Source organism: Nelusetta ayraudi, unplaced genomic scaffold (genome assembly GCF_046127955.1).
Source record: "Nelusetta ayraudi isolate G7.1 ecotype Tasmania unplaced genomic scaffold, CSIRO-AGI_Nayr_v1 ptg000092l, whole genome shotgun sequence".
Taxonomy (NCBI): Eukaryota; Metazoa; Chordata; class Actinopteri; order Tetraodontiformes; family Monacanthidae; genus Nelusetta; species Nelusetta ayraudi.
Window position 1 is genome coordinate 1,961,778 of NW_027466142.1, and position 16,521 is coordinate 1,978,298.

Below are 16,521 nucleotides of genomic sequence, written 5' to 3' on the forward strand. Positions count from 1 at the left end.
GAGGTCATGTGACAACGGCTCCCGCCTCCTCCATCTCATCTGTTTCTGCAAGGAGATGATGATGATGATGATGATCATCATCATCATCAGCAGCAGCAGCAAGGAGCCGAGCTAAATCATCAAACACATGTCCTTAAATCTGTTATGGCCCTAAATTATATCCAGTAAGGAAAAAGCAAACCAAAGAAAAACTTTTTTGCGAACGAAGAAAATAACTCCTTAGTAGTTTTCCCTATAGTTGCTTATCTTAACTGTCCCCATAATATGAGGATTTACTGAACAGATTAACCCCAACTCAGTGTTTTTGTTACAACGATATTTGTCTTGGGCGTTGATACCTCACTCATTTCCTCCAGGTTAGAAACAGTTGCCTCGTTGCCTTGTTTACGTCCACTTTCAAACACAAGGCAAAATTTGCTGTTTTCCTGGAAAATTAAATTGAGATTTAGGATAATTAACTGGTCAATCTGGAAAAAGTAGAACTTGACTCCACTACAAATAACCACAACTTCAATATCCATTTTTTAAACTAATATTCATATACACCTCTAGGCGGCAGTATACATCGGGCATGAGTAAAAAGTAGAGAAAATAGCCTTTCACGACGAAGACGATTGTCAAGTTGACCGAATTTGTTACAATTCCTTGACTGATGTCGTCTGTTAGAGCAAAATTAGAGCGGAACTGAATGAAAAATCACTTCATTTCTGTTCACACACTCGGAAAATTCTGGTTTAATTTATTTATTTATTTTATTTCAATTAACTATAAACGTATTTTATTTACAGTTAACTCTATAAATAAAGTTTTAATAGCCCATTCACTATAGCAGGAACCCGGAAGTAAACCGGAAACAGTAAGCGGCTCCACATTACCTTGACGCGCTCGCTGCCCTTGACCGACCCACGTGAGCTCCGCTCAGCCTCCGCACTTCACGTTAAACCGTCAACACTACGAAAGAGGAACTGGAGTGAAACGGAGTTTATTTGGAACAGCCTATTTTAGTGTGAAGACTGGCTACTAGCTCCCTGCTTGCGGCTAAGCCTTGTGTAGAATGTCTGGCAGCGGTAGATCGCTGTTGTTCCTCCTGCGGCGGTGCGTCACGGGCAGGCAGACGCGGCTGTCGTCGGGGATCCAAGCAGGAGGGAGCTGGTCGTCACACCGGTGCTGTCATCTCCTTCAGCAGCAAACAAGGACACCTGCGTGTCGCCAGAGATCCTTTCAGCCTCTGTCTGTGTTGAAATTGAACCACGTCGGCCTCTGCACCAAGGTTAGTTCGTCCTGCTGTTGCATTCTGAGTATCACGGATCGACGTTGGCATCGTCAGTCATTCAGCGGAGGAAAGTTCGCGCAAGATATCTGTAAATGATTTTTCTCTGCAGGCCGGAGCACCATGGGAGGAGGAGTACCCACCACTGCCAGCCTACCAGTCAGAACCAGACAAGAAGGAGGTTTACATTGTGCAAGTGAAAGGTCTGCCATGGTCTTGCTCAGCTGAGGATCTCCTCAATTTCTTCTCCGGTGAGCTATTAGTGATAGGCTTTCTGACATTCTATGAACCATGATGCAGCTATTCCAGGGGTGGGCCAGATTTTTTGCCTGGTGGGCCACAGTGGATTGTAAAATGTGACAGAGGGGGCCGGAGCAGCAGCAGATGGATGGGGTGTTTTAGTGACCCACCTCAAAGGAGAACAGCCTGAGTTGGTCTTTCATGAAATAACCCAGGATCAAAACAGTGAATTGATGCATCTTTCCTGTGATTTAGATTGCAGGATCCGAGATGGCGTCAATGGGATCCATATGACCACGGACAGGATGGGCCGACGGTCGGGCCGAGCCTTCCTGGAGATGGAGCACGAGGAGGACGTCGGCAAAGCTCTGGAGAAGCACCGCCAGTACCTCGGCCCTCGTTACGTTGAAGGTTTGTCATTCTTAAGTTACAGTCGAGGTCTGAGCCGCTGACGGCAAACACACTGTACTTTCCTCAGATATTTAGGAAGTAAAAACTAAAAGTTATGCGATAAGTTGTTCCATTTTTGTGATTTTGCAGTGTTTGAAGTGACGAACAGGGACGCTGAAGCCATCCTGAAGAAAGCCATCCCGACTCCCGCTGATGATGGAGTGGTGCGGCTCAGAGGTCTCCCCTTCAGCAGCACTGAGGCCGACATCATTGAGTTTTTCTCAGGTTAACTGCATCTTAAGTAGACACACATACAAGTCTATGTGTAAGAACTTCTTCACGGTTAATTAAAATGTCCAAGATCTTTGTTTTTGGCAGTGTGGAGCAACCTCACAAGCATAATTGTCCTTTTGTACTTCAATTCATCAGTAGTTCAAGTTAAGGTAAAACAAACAAACAAACAAACGTGTCTGCGTTTCTAACCTTCAGGTTTAGACATTGTTGAGAATGGAGTTACCATCATCACAGACCGCCAAGGAAGAAACTCTGGAGATGCCTTTGTCCAGTTTTCTTCTCCGGAAGCAGCCACCAAGGCTCTGCAGAGAGACAGAGACGTGATGGGACACAGGTGGGCCGCCTGCAGTGGGACCTGCACTCCTCTCATCATCCCACCTCAAGCTACTGGACTCATTTGTGTGTGTGGCTCACCGGATGCCGTCTGCTGTTTGCAGATACATTGAGGTGTTCCCCAGCAGAAGTGACGAAGTCCACAGCAGGAGGACGAGGAGTTCAGGGTCTCTCCAGAGCAGCGATCAGCCGGCCCCCAGGAGGACGCCCGCGCAGAGCAGCACCACAAGCAGTGAGGAGCTTTCAGAGAGCCTCTAGACAGACGTTTTTCCTTTTACATTATTTGTAAAAGGGAATTGTACCTTTTTCACATTAGTTTAGTGCAAGCAGTGGTTATTAATTCAAACAACAACAAAGATTCAAATATATGGGAAGCAATCTTTGTGAAAACATTAGAAATTATTGATTTGCTAAAATACAAATAAATTTGGGAGTTTTGTATTGTAATCGTAAAGAGATTGATGGGTTCAGTAGTTTAGTTGATTGTGTAAGATGTAAAAGGCTTCACATCGCTGTCTCCTCTACCAGGATCTCCCCAGAGCTCAACAGTTCAGCTCCACTACGTGCACATGAGAGGGATTCCCTTCAACGCAGCTGGAGACGATATTATAGAGGTAAAAGAAAAGGAGAATGTCCAGCAGCTGAAGCTCAGAGCTCTTGTTGAATTGCTGTGTTTGAGGTCATTTGATTTAACAAAGTGTATCTGTGTCTTTTTTTTGCTCGCCCATGCAGTTCTTCTCTCCTCTCATCGTGTCCAAGATTCTGCTGGAATGCGGCTCCAATGGCCGGCTGACCGGTGAAGCCGATGTTTTCTTCACCTGCCACCAGGATGCAGTAGCTGCCATGTCCAAAGACAGGAAGCACATCGGTAAGACACTAAACACTCCACTCACACTTCAAGTCTGATGCAATACTAATATATTTAATGTCTGTAATGTTTACACCTCCTCAAATGTTCAGGAGACCGCTACATCGAGCTCTTCCTGAACTCGGCTGATCCTGACCAGAGGTGAAGAACACGTCCAAATCCACTCACTTGAGATTTTCACTGTCGACACAGAAACTCCATCCTCCCGCGTTTTAACCTTTCGATCAAACTTCTGCTGATATTTTAGCTCACATGTAATGTATCATGCGCTCCTTTCTCATCCAGGTGAATGTGGACACTTTGATGCCGAGCATGTGCACCAGACGAGACAATGTATTTATTTTTTGCAGCCTGATGCGGACATTAACCAATAAACATGACAAAAAGCCTTCTGGGTCTCTGTTCCATCTGTGGACGTGAGTTTCGGCAGTGACACTGCCTCTGGGTACTTTGAACTACTGAGGTGTAGTTCAAAGTGCCCAGTAAGAGCTGTTGCAGATTGTGGATTGTAGCTGCTTTTGAAAAGGTAAATGATGACAAATGCAGGAAAATAAAGACACATTAGTATTTGATGAAAACAAACATGCATATGTTAAGCCAGATATTGGCCCCGCCCTCTGAGACCGCTTATGTCCACTTCCAGTCACGTGGAAGGTCCAACAAAGGTTTAGCAAAAACCTGAGTCCAAGATAAAGGCTGTAAACAGAGGGCTAAATATGCTTCTTACCTTCAGTTGGATCATACCCAAATAACTAAAATATAGGTTTACTATGGAACCATTAAACAACCAAATTCTTTGAAATGAATCCAATTCAATGTATAATTATTAAAAACGAATAACTCCTTTAAAATGAGACAAGTTCAGGTCAAATAATCCAGTCACAAACTGACAAAACTTCATAAAAGTTTATTATGTATTTTAGCGGCATTTCCAGCTGTTAGTTATTGTAGCTCCTACTGGCTCAATTAAACGTTAACTAAATGCTTCTACTTTGACATTTTTTGCATGAATCAATAAGACATGAATAAAAAAAACCAAAAAATAAACCCTGAATTGCGCCGCTAATGTTGCACTGATGAAGCCACTTCAAATGAGAGAGTCATGCATTTAAAAAAAAAGCGCCACAAAATGTTAAGATGCCCCGAAAATGACAGATTATTCAGCGGAATCATCAAGTCTGGTGAGTAGTAGTAATTTTTTTTTTGGCGTAGCTACAGACAGAACCGTCATCTCTACATTAACATCAACTCTGGTGATATTTGTATTAAAGATGTAGAAAAAAAAAACTTTCACTATTTTTTCAGTGTTTTCATGGTTATGCAGTTCCATGTTTTTGGCAAAAATGTCAGAGATATTTAATTTTGCCAGCGACACTCAGACTAATGCGCCACTTTTAGAACAAAGTGTAAATGATATCATTCATCACATGCTGACCTGTGATTGTATAGAGATCACACTCTTCAAAAGAAAAAGAAAACCTAGTATCCAGTTTTTGACCAGGTTTTTTTTTTTTTTAAATAAAACTTTTTTATCTTTAAAATAAATTCAGTTGGGAATGACGTCTACCGTTGACCTAGTGTTGAAGAAAACCTGGATCTAAACTCGTGAGATGATTTAAATGGTCTTCTCACAAACCAGTAATGTCCAAGGAATATGTGTGTATGTGTGTATTTATATATATATATATATACATAGACACACACACACACACATATATATATAATAATTGTTTAGACTATTCATTTTTTGAAGGTCCTCAATATTAAAAGTCCACTGCAGCTCGACTGACACTTTGATCCACAGACGAGGACTTTGGTTCTCGACAGCTCCTCAGAGGAACCGATCTGGACTGACTCAAGGCAGCTAAACTAACACCAGTCCAGAAAGTGTCAGAACTCGCTGGGATCCGTCATTAACCAGGGCAGAAAGTGCATTTTGGCCAGTGCCACTTTTACAAATCAATGGCGCGTTCTTGCCGTGAGCGAGCCGAGCGAGTGCCTTCATGTGGGCGTGGAGGCGTACTGCTGCAGCAGCAGGGAGAAGCAGGAGGTGCACACCGTCTCCGGCAGGATGGACGAGGGCAGCGGCAGCTCGTTGCGCACGCAGCTCTCGCAGAAAAGCCCGCTGCAGTTCTTGCACTGTTTCTGCGGACGGAAAGGCAGGATTAATATGCACCCCAATGAAATAAGCTGAAGAAATCTGAACGGTAACCCTGGTAACAAACATCATCATCAGAGCAGCTCAGTGGTAGAGTGTCCTGCCCTGAGACTGGGAGGTTGTGGGTTCCATCCCTGGCCGGCTCAGACCAAAGACTGTAAAAATGGTGCCCATTGCCTCCCTGCTTTGCTTTTGTCACTGGGACTTTACCTTTAACAAAGTGCTTAATAGATAAAAATATCAACCAGCTGGAGAACAAATTCAAACTCGTCAGTTCCGTGTCTGTCAGCAAACTTTAAAGTGCGCAGCCTTTCTAAGCAGCAGAGCCGTGAGCGTGTGCAGAAGCTGTGGATGTCCGAAAAGCCCAGCAGTGTCACAGCTGCACCTTCGTCCGCAAAAGGGAGTCTTCCTCTTCACACATGGTGCAGATGGAGGGCTGGCCAATGTCCACGTACGACTCATCCTGCAGAAAACCAGTCATTAAGCAACTCAATCAAGAGATGACTATTGATACACAGTCGGGCACCAAATTAGCCGGTGGCAGCGCTCACCTGTTCATCCTCATGATGAGACAAGGACCTTGAAGAAAGAGAATAAATGAATAAATTAATACAGGTGCAGTGGAAAGAAAATGCATAATTTCCTGCAATGACGCATCTCGTCCGACTTCTTACAAGCTGGAGCTCAGACTGGTTTTGTCCTCGGCTCCCATCAGTAGGTGCTCGTCCAGCCTCTTGACCGAAGGCGACTCTGGGAGGCTCTGGTGGCGGGAGGAGGAAATGCAGACGAGGTGTCGGAACAGAACAGAGGCTGCAGCTGGAAAGCAGCTGCTGCTCACACCAGTGTCTGGATGGGTCAGTCGCTCTTTACCTGAGACACGCTCTCAGCTCGCCTCCCCTCTCTGGCCTGTCTGGCTGCAGCGGCGCTGCGTTGCTCCCACTCCTTCCTCAGCTCCTTCTCCAGACTGGCCCTGGAAAACAACAGCGGCTCTCACTAGCAGCGTTCATGGTGATAAAACAATGAAAAAATGAATAAACAACAAAATCAAACCCCAAAGCCTGGGCAATTTAAGACTGAAACTGAAAATCTTCTGTGGGTTTATTCATAAAACAAACGATACAAACGATCAAAATTCCAACGTCAAATTCAAAGACAAAACAAATTCTCCAGAAATAAGAAAAATCCCTCCTTGACTTTTCCTTTGACATTTTTTTGTTTGTTTTACAACACGCAGCTCTGGAAATAAAGTCTTTGTGACATCACAAAGATCACAAACACCTCCGCTAGGTGGCGCTGATTTACCTGTGCTTGGTCAGCTGCTCCACCTCCACCTGCAGACTCTCAATCTTGTCTCCAAAGTCCTGCTTGAAGAGCCGGTTGGCCTCCAAGGCCGAGTCGCGCTCTCTCTCCGCCTGTTTGTATCTGCATTCGAAAGTTGGGGGGGTCGTTTGATGTAACAATAAGGTATCAACACATAAAAAACAAAAACAAACTGAACACACACAACAAAATAAAACATGACAGGAAAGCAGGGCTGAAATGATTTAAAACAAAAAAAGCGAAGGGGAAACTTCAACCAAAGAAGATGAAGCAGGTTGCAGAGTTGGTTGAGGGTTTTATTAGCCTAATGGTCACTACAGTTTTACATCAATGTCATGTTCACGTACAAGTCAAACCTCATCGACTCAAATTGCCCTTCCCTGCCTCCTGATACGAGTGCCTACGCGTGGCACAACTTGTGTTATTTATTTTTGCATGTTTGTTTGTTTGTTTTATAGTTCTAGTGGTGTGAAAATATCGAGGCACAGTCTCCGGCGGTGGTCGAATTTCTTTGGAATAACACGGCGGCAAGTCCATGAACCGTCTATGAAACGCTCTGATCTGATTTGCTCATCCTACTGTGGCAGGGGAGCCGCCAGGCGGCTACTTTCTCTGTTGGAAATGAACAACGAACCCAAGTAGAAAGCAGACGTGTGAACCAAAGTTAGTGGGAGAACACAAGGGGAGAAGGGCAGCTAAAGGTGGGATCCAGTCCACACTAGTCAAAGCTGATGCTGCAGAGTGGCGGCTGCAGGAGGTGGTGGTGTGGTACCCATGTTATGTTATTTCTAAACAACAGAGGAGCTTTGTACAAGAGAAAGGAAAAAAAGCCCCACAAATCTTAGTTTGGTTATGAGTCTAAGTTAGGCGGGATTGTATGTTTAGGCTGTCGAAAACGTTGCAGCTACTGCTGCAGCTGCAGCAGCTTCTCTGCTGCCGAGTTCAGGTTCCTGGCCTGCTTCACCGAGTGCTTCTCACTGATCAAACCATTGAAAATAAAGAAATAAGAAATGAAGAAATAAATATAATAAATAAAATAATGACGATGGAAGATTATGACGACGGATGAGAGAGAGGAAAAAAAACAGGAGATTAAGTGATTCTGTGATGATATTAACAACAATAATAATAAAGCATGAATCCCAGCTGCAGAGCGAGAAGTTCTCACCTGGTCTCCATCTGCTTGACAGTCCCCGTCATCTGGTTGATCTTCTCCTCCAGCCGTGCCATGACTTCGCTCTTCTGTTTGGAGCTGGCGTCGGCACTCTGAGAAGGAGCAGAGCCGTGAGACAACTGGAAGCCAAGAGGCATCAGAATTGTGGATGAACCACAGAGGCTTGATTTGGTCTTCTGCTGCTTTTATATCTACTCTCACTGGACTTTGTTTCCCCACAAATGTGGAGATACTCCTGTTAAAACGCACAGAAAAGGAAGCGTCATGTTTCCTAGATGCCTGATAAAGTGGCTTTTTGTTGAATCAGATTGAAGCCTCAAAAAAGGATAAAACACGGTCAAAAACAGAGCAGCACCGGTAAAATCACAACATAAATACAATCAAAGTGAGCGACACAGTGCTCCAGGAAGTCCAGCCTCACCTGTGACTTGTGGCTCAGCTGCTGGTTGATGGCACGCAGGTCCTCCAGCTGCTGCCGGAGCTCCACCAGAGCGTCCTGCTTCTCGCAGACGTCCTTCTCCAGCATCTTCATGGACAGCTCCATCTCCTGCTTCATCCCGATCTGCACCTCCAACTCCTTCTCCACATCCTGCACACAGAGCACAGAACTCTGACTTCAGCACGACGTTCCAGCAAGCGAAGCGCACGCACAGTTATTATGTTTTTCTCCCCACAACCATTTTGGCTATTTTTATGCTTGCTTTGTGAAGAAAATAAATAATCTTTTAATAGTTTGAGAGAAGTTCAAGGCGGCTGAAACGCACCAATCGGAGCAAAGTTTCCTCTTTGAGCTGCTTGCGCGTTTCACCCAGCACTCCATCAGATGGCGCTTCGCTTCTCGACGCCTGAAAGAGATGAAAAAGAAAATCAAAAACGACAGAAAAACGCAGCAAGAACAAACAAAAACGATGAAGCGTCGGAGAAACGCAGGAAGCATTAGAAGAGCAAAAAACACAGTGTTTTCCTCAGCTAAAAATAGTCATCACTGTACCCAATTACTGCTTTTACATTGAAGGCTTTTAAAAATATTTCAGAATGAAAATAGAATAAGAGTGTTAAATATTAAATGTTACCACAAATCCTAAAAAATCCGGAAAACTACCCTTCATGTTTTGATAAAAACAGTGATTTTTCAAGGCAAGTTTCAGTTGCTTTCTTTCCAATTTATATGTGAGATCCCAAACTGGCCCAGTAGGTGTCCCTGCTGTGCTGGAAGTCATTTTGAGGTCACAGGTTCTCAAATGCATGGTGACTGGTTTACCTTCCTGGACTCCAGCTGATAGGAGCTCTCCTCCTTCACTCTCTCCACGTCCTCTTGTAAAGTGATGATTCTGTTGTTTGCTACTGCAAGCTGCACAGACACACAGTAAACATGTAGAATAAGAGCAGCCGCGCACAAAGAGCTGCCAAGCAAAAAGGTTTCTTGAGGCACTCGTGTTTATTAGGAGCAAACCTCACCTCCTCTGTCAGCTTGGTGTTGGACTTCTCCAGGACGTCCACTTTGGCCTGGAGGTTATTTACTGATGCACTGTAAACGCACAGACACATTAGATCAGTCGGGGTGAGGAGGATGGGACGGGTCCAACAGGCTGCAACGTGGTGAAGGAAGTCCTTCTGACGAACCCTAGATGTCTGTTCAGTTCCTCCACGTAATTCTTCTGGTCCAGGATGGCTGTGATCTGACCGTCGCTGAGGAAGCACACAGGAGAAAAAAAACGTATATTATCTATTATCTGTTTGCATGGCAGCGGCTGTAAGAAACAGGTAAACGGATGCACTGACAGTTGGATAAAACAGGGGTCAGTTAACTGCCGCTATAAACAGTTCGGAAAGTTTGAAAGGTGCCACATTCGACAGAAAGAAGTGAGTCAAGTCCATCTTTTGCTCCTCCTGCTTGCTCCACTTGTCGGAAATTGCGTGTGTGTCAGCCCTTTGTGATGTCACACGGGGCACTGAAAGCTTTTCCAGATCTGTGACAACAACACCTAAGGCAGAGTGCTTCTTCAGCACAAACCTGTAAACAAAGGGCTAAAAATCATGTTGTTGAAGCTCAATCAACTTCATCCATTGTGACGCTAAGCAAAGGCTTCAGCCTACACCTTTTTGGTCGATGATTATAATTATTGCATTGTTTTGTCAATGTTAAAACATGTACAATATTGAAAACCACTGAAATGAACTCACTAAAACTATACTAAGCTGCACTGGCGTTGCACTGGGATGAGACACACAGATCTGTGAAACAATGCAGGGTGGACCACGACAAGGCGGAGCATCAGAAACAGTTGGAGTGAATGTGGCGATAGAGGCGGCGGGAAGCATCACTCACCCCTCTGCACTTTTACTGGTGTGTCCTCCTTCTTTGAGGTACATGGAGAAATCAATCACGCCGACCTGGTCCCAGTAATCAGAGGGGAGACGAGAAATCAATAACCAACTAAAAGCAGGGGAAGCAGATCAGTTGTTGGAGAGACAGAGGGAACAAAGTGAGAAGTGATGGAAGAGTCACCTGAGAGTCCAGGTCTTCTCCCTTCATGCACAGGTTGGCGTCGATGACGTTGAGGCCGACGAGCAGCCCGGCGATCACCGCACCCTCCTCCTCCATCATCAAGGCATTGGGCTCATAGAATTCGCTGCGGAGACGAGACGATGGTGAGCGAAAATCGAGAAATGAAGAACATTTCAACCCAACGTCCGCGCCGATGCACACACCTGAGCAGGTCCTTCCTGTTGATGATGGTCTTCATGTAGTCGGAGAGTTTCTTCTGCATCAGCGCCAGCCGCAACCAGGCTCGCCCTCGACCCAGGGGAGTCCTGCAGGAAAGGGAATCTTGGTCATGTCAAACTGTACCGTCTGTTTTGAAACAACGGGATGGATTTGATGAGGCTCACTTGAGTCCGGGCAGGTCTTTCACGCTGGCAGTGATCTCTCCTGCCTCGGGCGTCAGCTTCTCCACCAGCTCCAGGGCCCCCCAGAAGGACTTGTTCTGGCCCAGGAAGGTCTTCTTGGCTGAGGGTGAACAGAGACACTGCTGATCATGACACGCCTTCAACACACTTTGGCCAGTGTTTCCAGGGTCAGGTAAGATTATGCAAAAGTCTAATAATTTTTTAGGGTGTTGTGTAATAATTACTCCAGAATTGGTGGAGACAGCATATAAAGTACTTGGAGCCTGTAAGCTGCAAGCCTGTACGTCAGATGGAAAATATAAATTGTTTCAAAATTGGGACTTTTTTCCAAACGTCACATTTTTGGTACTAAAACTTGCAAAAATGTGCGTGGATCTGTAAAGGCACCTGATTTATCCGAACACTGTAAAACAACAGTAAATCTCCTGTGTTTGAGGTACAAAGTGAGACTTCCTGAGATCCTCTGGGAATGTGCAGCTGCACTTTACGTACTCTTCAGGCCGTGTTTCAGACAGTGTTCCATCACCACAAAGAACTGCTGCAGCGGAGCGTAGTCAGAGTCCAGCGTGCGGCCCAAGTTGAGGGCCGACTCGATCAGGCCCTTGATGCTCAGTTTGGCCATGTTCATCAAGTTGAGCCTCTCGATGGCGATGGGATCCTTCGGGTCTGAAAGTGTGACAACACGTCCTCAGTGAGGCAACGGCACAGCTGACACAAAGGCCAAAAAAAAGAGAGCAGATTTTCTTCAGTTGTAGTGACAGATCAGGTTTCTGGTTTGTGAAGCTGATATTAGAAGAAGATGCTTGCGGGAAAAAACAAAAAAACAATTTCTTATTTTTGAATGTGAATCTAAACAAGCCTTTAAATAAGACAACAGCGGCAGCACTTAACTTCTCTAGTGATTTTACAGTGCGTCAATGACTAATCCATTATTAATGCGCAAGGTTAACGGGCACTGAAAGGGTTTTCAGTCAAAGCCATAAATCTTAACTTACTATTAATATATTTATACTGTGCTGTATAGCAAAAGGGTTTCCCTCAGTAGAGACGGCTACATAGTAAAACATTGTAAAGTGAGGAGGGAGTCGCCTGCTCCCTCAGTCGTCAGTCTGTCCCCGGCTGTTATTGCAACGACGTGATGTCATTATAAGAGACAACTGATTGTTAAAAGCTCGAGAACTGCAGCGTTTGCAGTTTGGAAAAGAGTCTGCAGGGAAGTCTGAAGTGACCATCCGGAAAAAACAGACCTGCCAGTCAGTCTGCTTTGTGCTGGGAGAAGGCGTGGCACAAGACAGAGGAAGAAGTGCGAAGACAACAAATACATCTACAATGATTTCCTTTGAAATCTCCTCTTTAAGATTTATGATGTGGGAAAACATAGAAAAAAAAAAAAAAGATAGACTATAATAATCTAAAAAGAAAATGACGTTTCTATCCAAAGAAACAACAACAAACATGGAGATCACTTCAATTATTTTGTCCAAGATCACAGATAATAGACACAAACATCAAGCACTGCAGTAATCAAATTGCCACGTCCCCAAGTTGTTTAGCTGACACAAGCGCCCACACTTCCTGGATGCCTTGTTGCTAAGGCCTGGCTTATTTACAAGCAGCCCTCCAAGACATCGAACCACCCCCTCCTTCCAAAGTGACCATGACACAGCTCAAACTGAGCTCGTCATCACCGCTCCAAAGGCAAAGAGCCCGTGAGGACCCCGCGCGTCACCACGCCCTGAGCAGGGACACTGACACTGGCCCAACAACGGTTACCTTCATGGGCCGGCTCGGGGTCCGGCGTGAGCGAGATGTCGTTGAGCTCGCGCAGGCACAGCCAGTCGCCGTCGACCGACACGCGAAAGTTGCAGAGATAGAGCGTCTCGCGGGCGGCCTGGGTGATCTTGTCGGTGGTGGGGGTCGGGGTCTCGCTCTGAGGCGTCAGATCAGACATGATGACTCAGCTAATGTGAGGCAAAAACCAAACAGAGCCGTGGGAGAGAGAAGAACAACAGGGACAGGCAGCGGCGGCGGCGGCTTTTTGTCCCAGGAGGCTATCAAAGCTTCCAGAATCAGTCCGAGAGGAGATCGACGGCGGGGGGAGGGGAAGGGTCTTCAGCAGCTTGCAGCAGGTGATAGGAAGGGAGCTGCTTCTCCTCCTCTTTATGCCTGCATCCTCCTCTCCTCCTGGCTGCCACTGAGTGAAATTGGCTGCTGTCTGAGAGGCTGCCCTGGCCTCCTCTCCTCCTCAACCTTCTTCTTCTCCTCCTCAACCGCTCCTTAGTCCTTTCTGGGGCGACCGCGGAATTAAAAATGCGAGAGGAGCTCCGGTGAAAAGCGAGGAGGAAGAAAATTAAACAAATCACAGCTCCTCTCCTCTGGTGGGCTTTGCAGCAGCAGCAGCAGCAGCAGCAGCTCGCTGTGATGAGGCTGCCTGTGCACCGCAGTGAATGCACTGGGTGGGTGTCGACCAAGATGGCTGACGAGCAGCGCAGGGCACAGCCATTCACTGTCACGTGAGCAGATGGTGCATGCGTAAAAAAAGGAAAAAAAGAGGCGGCGGGGAGGGGGCGGTTGGGGTCTGAGTGGGGGATGGGGGGTGAGTGTCCCTTGAGTACCCACTGCATGCTAATGATGGAGCAGAGGATTCAACCGCCTCTGAAGCATCATCAGACCTTGAACAGAGATATCTGACAAGGCATCCAACAAGGCATTGTGACACACAACAACACATCAGTGGGCAGAGACAAACGCTGTATATTGCAACTGCCTGCAAAATTAATTGAATTAATTATCAAATTCTAAGGTTACCAGCATCTCAACATGAACTAGACATATAAAACTCAAATTCACGTATGTATCCTGTTTTCTCCCCCAACAGAAGTACGTTTCCAATATTTATTACCTAAAGATCTTGATAGATGTACAGAAAAAAAAAGTAACTTAGCCCTCTATTTACAGCAACTTCCTCCTGGACTTAGATTCCTGTTACACTGATGCTTTGTTGGAATGGCTTGTTGTGTTGTCACTTTTTTTTATTTATTTTACTTTAGATAATAATAATATTTATAAAAAGATGCTTGTACGGCAAATCTGGAGGAAAAAATCAATAAATGCCAAGTTTTACAAGAATACTTTGGAGCGAACAAATGTTTTGATACCTTGCTAACTATAAACAAGATGAAAAGTGAACATTGTGCAAAACAAAAGCAATTATAAGCAGATTATAAGTGTATATTGTATTTGAACTAATATTATAAAGGACTAATAAAAAGTGAATATTGTCTCTTAAGACAATGGTGTTTGTTCTTGGTCTTTAAGAGTACAATCATAAAACGGTCGGACGTGGCCGGGTCAGATGCATATGAAGAATGTTAAATATTGCATGAAAAAAAGAAGAAGAATTACTTGAGTGCAAACAACTTGCAAAAGAGTTGCTTCTTCGTTGTTGTGTGCAGTAATATTTTTGTACGAAGCGTGAGTCAGAGTTGGTCACATGACGTGGAAGTATGGGGAAATAACGCAAATATTTATAGTAAAAGCAACAGCAACAAACCGTTCGTCTCGCTTATTACATTAAAAGTAGTTTTAGTGTTCAACTGACCACTTCACGAGGCAGCAAAAGTGAAACAGTAAAGCTAGAGGGAAGTTGTGTTCCCAACCAAAACAACCAGGGCAAGTTGTTGTCGAAACAAGGTCCAAAGTTAGCTTAGCATGTTAGCAACACCCCGACCGACCGACCCGAAGCTGCTGTTCGCGGCCCGGTGTTATGACCCTGCTGGTTTACAATTTAACTGGTTTCCTTAACAAACAGTGGCAGATGTGCTGCACAAATTCACAAACATGCTCAACATTTTACTGGCGATGTTAAAGTCACAGCACACATTTACATTCGACAGCCAATCTGCTCCTTTAAGGGAGCACTACGTACTAATGAAGTGTGTTTTATATTCACTGTGGTACATCTGCACGTTTGTGAATTTGTGACGTGTCTGCTGACATCTGCAGCTGTTCGGCAAGGAAACCAGTAGGGACACAACACCGGCACCAGTGACTCCAAGTTGAACCGCACTCAACTCACTTCTGCGCTTGGAGTCGATCCTTTCGATCCTGAAGTCGAAGTGTGGTGGCAGGCCGCCGACTGACAGCGGGGCGCCGCCGGCATGGCCGAAGCTCAGGTTGGCCGAGCTGTACGAGCTGTACGCCTCCTTGAAGTAGATGACCGAGGTGGGCGACAGGCTCTCGTCCGGGCTGTCAGCGTGTCCGTTCTCCGTGTCCGAGGAAAGTTGTCCCTCAGCTGTGCGCAGAGGCAGAGCTTCGGGAGGGGTGTCCCGCTCCGCCATCCTCCCCTCCGCTCAAACTCGCTTCATATGACCGGGGTGAGCGTCACGGAGCGCCGTCACGAGTGAAATGTGAACAGCAGCCCTCGTCGTCGGCTCCAAAATGTGGCCACTAACCGCTCCGCCTTGACCGCTGTCCTCCGTAGCAGCAGCCAGCAGCTCCTGACCCGGAAACAGCTATGCAGCGCATTTTCGCTCCAATCTGCGGCTAATTTCGCGAGAGTTTGCGCGCTGTGTCAGCTCTCTTATGACCAGAGATGATGCACACGCGGGGAGATGAGTCACGGGATGCTCCCATGATTCATTGCGCTTTTTGGTTTAGTCGCTGTGTGGCTGTAAAGAAAAAAAAAGAAAGAAAAAAAACAAACAAACTCGAAAGCAATACCACCACCTGCTGGACATTCGTTAAAACACAAAATGTTGCTAATTTATTTTTGGTAATATGTGTTACAGCTACATGTGTAGTATACAAAAGAGGTGATGAGGGGGGTACAACACTGTTATAGATGCAGATGTGCATATAGGAAGAAGAAGAAGTCCCACAATAGAGGAATTTTACTCTGCTTCTTTTACGCTGCATCTTTTACAGCCTCCGACAAAAAATGCTGGTGTTCCTACCAAAACTCATGCTTTTTGTTGTTGTTGCCCCTTCCATTGACATGGATGTTGTCTCTAACCTTGGATAGCTGTCTGTGGACTTTGCCACATTGCAAAGGTAGACAGTCAACGTTAGTGTAATTGCAGCTTTTTTTCTCCCTTCAAAAGAAAACAAACAAAAAACAGGGCCAGTGCTGAACCTAAAGAAATGATATTAATAGTCATTAAGTTATAAAATAGCTGTATTTCAGCATTTTTTCCCCAGTGTTTTCAGAGTCATTTCAATAAAGAGCTAAATACCGTGGGGCTTCAAAGATACTTTTTATTCATTTTCATTTGACAATAAAGCAACATGTTTTCTACATATCATATGATATATTTTTTTCCTCCTATGAGGAGGAAAAAAAACACCAAACCACTCCATCCATCTGCTGCTGCTCCGGCCTCTCTGTCAAATCTTACAACCCATTGTGGCCCCACCAGGCAAACAGTTTGCCCACCTCTGGAATAGAAAATCAATTGTTTGTCGCAGAGACTTGATTTTGGTCAGCAGCTTGGACATATATGATGCCTCACAGCAACAGTAACACAGAGACTATATAGCACTGACCCAGACAGTCGCTCCAAGAA

General features: G+C 45.4%; 2 protein-coding genes across 7 annotated transcripts; one reads left to right on the top strand and one right to left on the bottom strand.

The window, feature by feature from the left end:
* The first annotated feature begins 394 nt into the window (after nucleotides 1-394).
* On the top strand, nucleotides 395-3,784 carry grsf1 (G-rich RNA sequence binding factor 1). Of its 2 annotated transcripts, none has more exons than XM_076047147.1 (10): nucleotides 395-1,270; nucleotides 1,383-1,521; nucleotides 1,766-1,921; nucleotides 2,051-2,185; nucleotides 2,390-2,528; nucleotides 2,632-2,759; nucleotides 3,056-3,141; nucleotides 3,287-3,395; nucleotides 3,488-3,536; nucleotides 3,681-3,784. In XM_076047147.1, exons 1-10 carry the CDS (start codon nucleotides 1,055-1,057, stop codon nucleotides 3,682-3,684), a joined length of 1,161 nt encoding a protein of 386 aa, XP_075903262.1. In that variant the 5' UTR covers nucleotides 395-1,054; the 3' UTR covers nucleotides 3,685-3,784. The 2 variants fall into 2 exon arrangements, with proteins under 2 accessions (XP_075903262.1, XP_075903261.1); XM_076047146.1 differs by having other exon boundaries at nucleotides 404-1,270; nucleotides 3,260-3,395.
* Nucleotides 3,785-4,287: 503 nt separating this feature from the next.
* rufy3 (RUN and FYVE domain containing 3) lies at nucleotides 4,288-15,580 on the bottom strand. 5 transcript variants are annotated; one of them, XM_076047141.1, is made up of 19 exons: nucleotides 15,036-15,269; nucleotides 12,731-12,887; nucleotides 11,450-11,623; nucleotides 10,940-11,057; nucleotides 10,760-10,861; nucleotides 10,557-10,680; nucleotides 10,377-10,441; nucleotides 9,671-9,736; nucleotides 9,506-9,575; nucleotides 9,309-9,398; nucleotides 8,812-8,892; nucleotides 8,469-8,636; nucleotides 8,042-8,139; nucleotides 6,856-6,975; nucleotides 6,424-6,523; nucleotides 6,228-6,313; nucleotides 6,105-6,132; nucleotides 5,939-6,016; nucleotides 4,288-5,540 (listed from the first exon to the last, which is right to left on the bottom strand). In XM_076047141.1, the coding sequence occupies exons 1-19, from the start codon at nucleotides 15,117-15,119 to the stop codon at nucleotides 5,397-5,399; spliced, it is 1,953 nt and encodes a 650-aa protein (XP_075903256.1). In that variant the 5' UTR covers nucleotides 15,120-15,269; the 3' UTR covers nucleotides 4,288-5,396. The 5 variants fall into 5 exon arrangements, with proteins under 5 accessions (XP_075903256.1, XP_075903257.1, XP_075903255.1 ...); XM_076047142.1 differs by having other exon boundaries at nucleotides 12,731-12,918; nucleotides 15,036-15,174; XM_076047140.1 differs by lacking the exon at nucleotides 12,731-12,887 and having other exon boundaries at nucleotides 15,036-15,579.
* Between the last annotated feature and the right edge of the window lie 941 nt (nucleotides 15,581-16,521).

Coding starts and splice junctions, on each gene's coding strand:
- rufy3 (XM_076047140.1), bottom strand. CDS start 15,297: ATGGCGGAGCGGGACACCCCTCCCGAAGCTCTGCCTCTGCGCACAGCT. Junction 8,140..8,468: donor AGCTGAGCCACAAGTCACAG/GTGAGGCTGGAC, acceptor GCTCCTTCTCAG/AGTGCCGACGCCAGCTCCAA. Junction 5,541..5,938: donor ACTCCCTTTTGCGGACGAAG/GTGCAGCTGTGA, acceptor TTCCGTCCGCAG/AAACAGTGCAAGAACTGCAG.
- grsf1 (XM_076047146.1), top strand. CDS start 1,055: ATGTCTGGCAGCGGTAGATCGCTGTTGTTCCTCCTGCGGCGGTGCGTC. Junction 2,529..2,631: donor AGAGACGTGATGGGACACAG/GTGGGCCGCCTG, acceptor TGCTGTTTGCAG/ATACATTGAGGTGTTCCCCA. Junction 2,760..3,055: donor GCAGAGCAGCACCACAAGCA/GTGAGGAGCTTT, acceptor CTCCTCTACCAG/GATCTCCCCAGAGCTCAACA.